Here is a 3987-nt window from a genome sequence, read left to right as displayed (position 1 = left end):
GGCAGTGCCCGTCCCTGTGCTGGCACTGCTGGGGCATCTCCAAGTCCTGGGGCCATTCTGGGCCCCCATGGCAAGAGAGACATGGAGGGGCTGGAGCATGTCCAGGGAAGGGAACAGAGGTGGGGAAGGGGCTGGAGCAGCAGGAGCAGCTGAGGGAGCTGGGGGGGCTCAGCCTGGAGAAAAGGAGGCTCAGGGGGGACCTTCTGGCTCTGCAACTCCCTGACAGGATGGGGGAGCCAGGAGGGGCTCGGGCTCTGCTCCCAGGGAACAAGGGACAGGAGGAGAGGGAACGGCCTCCAGCTGTGCCAGGGGAGGCTCAGGTTGGATATTGGGAAAATTTCTTCATGGAAAGGGCTGTCCAGCCCTGGCACAGCTGCCCAGGGCAGTGATGGAGTCCCCACCCCTGGAGGGATTTAAAGGACATGTGGATGGGGCACTTGGGGACGTGGGTTAGTGTGGCCTTGGCAGTTCTGGGGGACAGTTGGATTCCATGGACTCAATAGCCTTAGAGGGCTTTTCCCACCTCAGTGGCTCCGTGACATCACTGGCAGATCACAGAGGTCGCAGAACCTTGGCCTGCAGTTGGACCTGCCTGGGGCTGGGCCTCACACACTCTGCCCACCTTTGCTCCAAGATGTGGGGGTTGCTGTGAGCCCAGTGCTCTGCCTGGTGAGTGCTCTGGGAACGGAGCCTCCCTGGACTCCCAGCTTCCCTCCTTCCATCCTTGGACCTCTGCCCTCTCCAGCTCCGGAATCCACCAGCTCCGTAGGCTGTGTGGTGCCCAGGTGTAGCTGCAACACCTTTGTGTGAGATTGAGATATACCTTTGAACAAACACAGCTGTGTGCAGGCTTTGGACTGGTTTTGTGAAACACAATCAGCATTTGTCTGTCTGTGACTCATCCCAGTGCCACCGTTGCCTTTCCCTAAACCTGTTGTGACATTACTTACGTGCTAAACGTTACAGACTGTTTATTCTGTCTGTGCAGCGATCAGATCCACACTATATGGCCTGCAGAAAGGCAACTTACATGTTAAATGTTATATTTATTCTGTTTGTGCAACAGTCAGATCCACACTAAATGGACTCCCGAAAGGCAGACACTGATTCCTGTTGTGATAAGCATACAATTTCTTTAAAAACCTGCTTTTTGTCATGACTTCAGCTAGGAAAGGCAAATTACTTTCTTACCAGTGTTTCTGTGCATTATACCTCGGATTTCTTGCTACTTCATTTTTCTGCTCCTGATCCATCATATGAATGATTTTAAGCACATGAGGAGTCCCCTTCAAACCAGCCCAGCTCTGGGCTCCAGGCAGCTGCAGAAGGCATGTCCCCACCCCAGAGAACAGTGACTTTGAGGCACAGGAGTGACAATACCAGCAGTCCACTGGAAGGCTGGAGATAAATGGGATGCAATCCCTGGAATGGCCTTTAACTCTGCTTTAATAAATATTGCCCTTGCACCAGTCTCCCTGAGGTCTAATGTGATTCCCAAACTTGGCTCCAGTGAAGCTCAGTTTGGGTTCCTTTGCAGAGCTCTCTGTCCTCACCCACACTGAGTGCACAGGCTCATGACTGCTCCTGTGAACACTTGACACAAATTTAGATTTATGCCTCATCTCAAATGTAATGTGGAGACTTTAAATGAAGTATAGTGAGGAACACGAGGTGGAAAGGACTTGTGGCAGTGTCCAGTCATTTGGGGCTGGAGACACCATGCAAGCAATCCTTTCCCCGGGGCAGTGACACCATCCCAGCTGACAGGGTGTGATCAGGCACAGGCTGCACTTGGGGATCTCAGAGGGCTTTTCCAGCCTGGACAATGCTGTGATTCCAAGCAGGTCGATTTTTCCTTCCTGCCACTCGGGTTCGAGGGTTGTGCCAGAGCTCGTAGATGTGCTGGTTGGCTGGGTGAGATCCATGTGCTCCTGTGCCACTGTTGTGCTTTCCCCCGAGCAGCTCCTGTGCTGTGGGCGAGGCCGAGTGTCAGGATGGCAGAGCTCGGGATGGGAGTGCTTGGGATGGCAGAGCTCGGGATGGGAGAACTCGGGATGGCAGTGTTTGGGATGGCAGTGTTTGGGATGGCAGTGTTTGGGATGGCAGAGCTCAGGATGGCAGTGTTTGGGATGGCAGTGCTCGGGATGGCAGAGCTCGGGATGGCAGAGCTCGGAACGGCAGAGCTCGGGATGGCAGTGTTTGGGATGGCAGTGCTTGGGATGGCACTGCTCAGGGTGGCAGAGCTCGAGATGGCAGTGTTTGGGATGACAGAGCTCAGGATGGCAGAGCTCGTCACGGCTCCACCAGTTATGTAACTGTGCAATTCAGCAGCCGGAGCCTCCTGCATTTCTTCAATGACTGAGTATTCCTGGTTGTGCCTTTTATAGCTTTCCATGTGGTGCCCATGAAGATGAGGCTGAGAACGCGCAAAGCTTCTCAGCAATCCAACCAGCTCCACCCGCAGCGGGCGCTCCGGGCCAAGCGGAAACACTCGGAGGTGGAGGAGACCTTACCTGGGGGCGGGGGGAAGCCACAGAAAAATGACACCGGCCTCTTGTCTTCAATCAAAAAGTTCATTAAAGGAAGCACACCCAAGGTAAGCCAGCTGTGGGGCCCTGCTTGGCTTTTGGTTGGCTCAGAGTCAGTTCAGTTTGTTCTAAACCCAATTCTACCGAGAATAAATAATGTGGAAGCCAAACGTAAAGAGTTGGAAGGCAACAAGTGCCTGGGAGAGTTGTGTCAGGAAAAGCAGACTTGGAAATCCTTCAGGAGGCAATCATAGGTGTATTTAACAGTCCAGTAAATCACAGGATTTATTACCTGGTATTTCTTTGTGAAAGTGTTGGCTGATAAATCCAGTAGATTTTTAATTGCTGTTTTAAAGAGTCCTTGAATCCAAACTCGAGGAATTACCAGTATTGGCAACTAAGGCAAGCCAGTCTGTAAGCATAAATTTACTGAGTGTTTTTAGCATTTTTATTCAAAACTGTTTAGGAGTCAGTCAGTCAATAAAGGTCAAACCTCACAAATCCACGTGTCAGGGAATTGCTGCAATTGTGTGATTCCTGCAGTGGGCACTGCCCTGCTTAGAGCATCAAATCCAGGTATTGCCAGGGAAAACCACGAAATCTTATCTTGGTCCAGACAGAAATCTGAGCTTTACTGATCTTCACATGTGAGCACCTGTCACTTATACATTTGAGGGTGAATTATATATATATGTACATACACATATATATATATAGACTTTGATAGGCGGAATGTAACCTTGCTTCAAAAACCTGTGGTTTTTTCTCTAAATGAAGGCCAGTCTAAAAAATCCATTCAGTCCCAGCAGTTCAGATACTGACATTATGTAACTGTGAATTTTAAAGAGGAGTAGCTGAGAAGTGGTAACTAATTTACAGTGTATCCCAGATCAGCTACATGATAAATAAAAATCTGATATAAATTCAGAAGTATTTTCTGGGGTTGGAACTAAAGTGTTAAAACAATAACTTTGTTACAAGCTGAAGTTCAGATAGTTTTAGAGTAACAATATATCCTTGAATTGTGAAAAACATAGCGAGGTAGAATATTTCATGACATGTTAAATCACGTCAACCTGTCCTGGAAACAGAGAGGTACCAACCAAGAAACATTTCAGCAACAGTTAAATCTGCTTCCAGTTTGCTTTTCATCAAACTGTGACAGTTGGTCTATTTTACAGATCTGCTCTATTCCATGGAAAAAAGAAGGCACTGTTCAGCATGTTTCTTTTTTGCCTCCTTTCTCCTTTAAGGAAGAAAGAGAAAACCCCACCAAAAGGAGTCGAATTGAGCGGGACATCGACAACAACCTGATCACATCCACGCCTCAGACGGGGGACAAGCCCAACAAACAGCTGTCCCGGGTGCGGCGGAAAAGTCAGCTCAATGGAGGTGTGTTCAGCCTGGGCACTGCAGGGATGGAATCCAGGGAGCTGGGTACAGCCTGGGCACTGCAGGG

General features: G+C 49.7%; 1 protein-coding gene across 3 annotated transcripts in view; it reads left to right on the top strand.

Moving 5' to 3' along the window:
* Positions 1-546: 546 nt before the first annotated feature.
* CTDSPL2 (CTD small phosphatase like 2) overlaps positions 547-3987 on the top strand; it is a 14275-nt gene continuing 10834 nt past the window's right edge. For all 3 annotated transcript variants that reach the window (XM_027688603.1, XM_027688602.1, XM_027688601.1), the window contains exons 1-3: positions 547-669; positions 2388-2596; positions 3782-3920. In XM_027688603.1, the coding sequence (XP_027544404.1) occupies positions 2405-2596; positions 3782-3920 (331 nt within the window). In that variant the 5' untranslated portion in view covers positions 547-669; positions 2388-2404. The remainder of the gene's footprint in view (positions 670-2387; positions 2597-3781; positions 3921-3987) is intronic.

The sequence above is a fragment of the Neopelma chrysocephalum genome, unplaced genomic scaffold (genome assembly GCF_003984885.1).
Source record: "Neopelma chrysocephalum unplaced genomic scaffold, ASM398488v2 Primary Assembly neopelma1_75, whole genome shotgun sequence".
Lineage (NCBI taxonomy): Eukaryota > Metazoa > Chordata > Aves > Passeriformes > Pipridae > Neopelma > Neopelma chrysocephalum.
The sequence above is the reverse complement of the archived record's forward strand: the minus strand, read 5'-3'. Positions and strand labels throughout refer to the sequence as shown.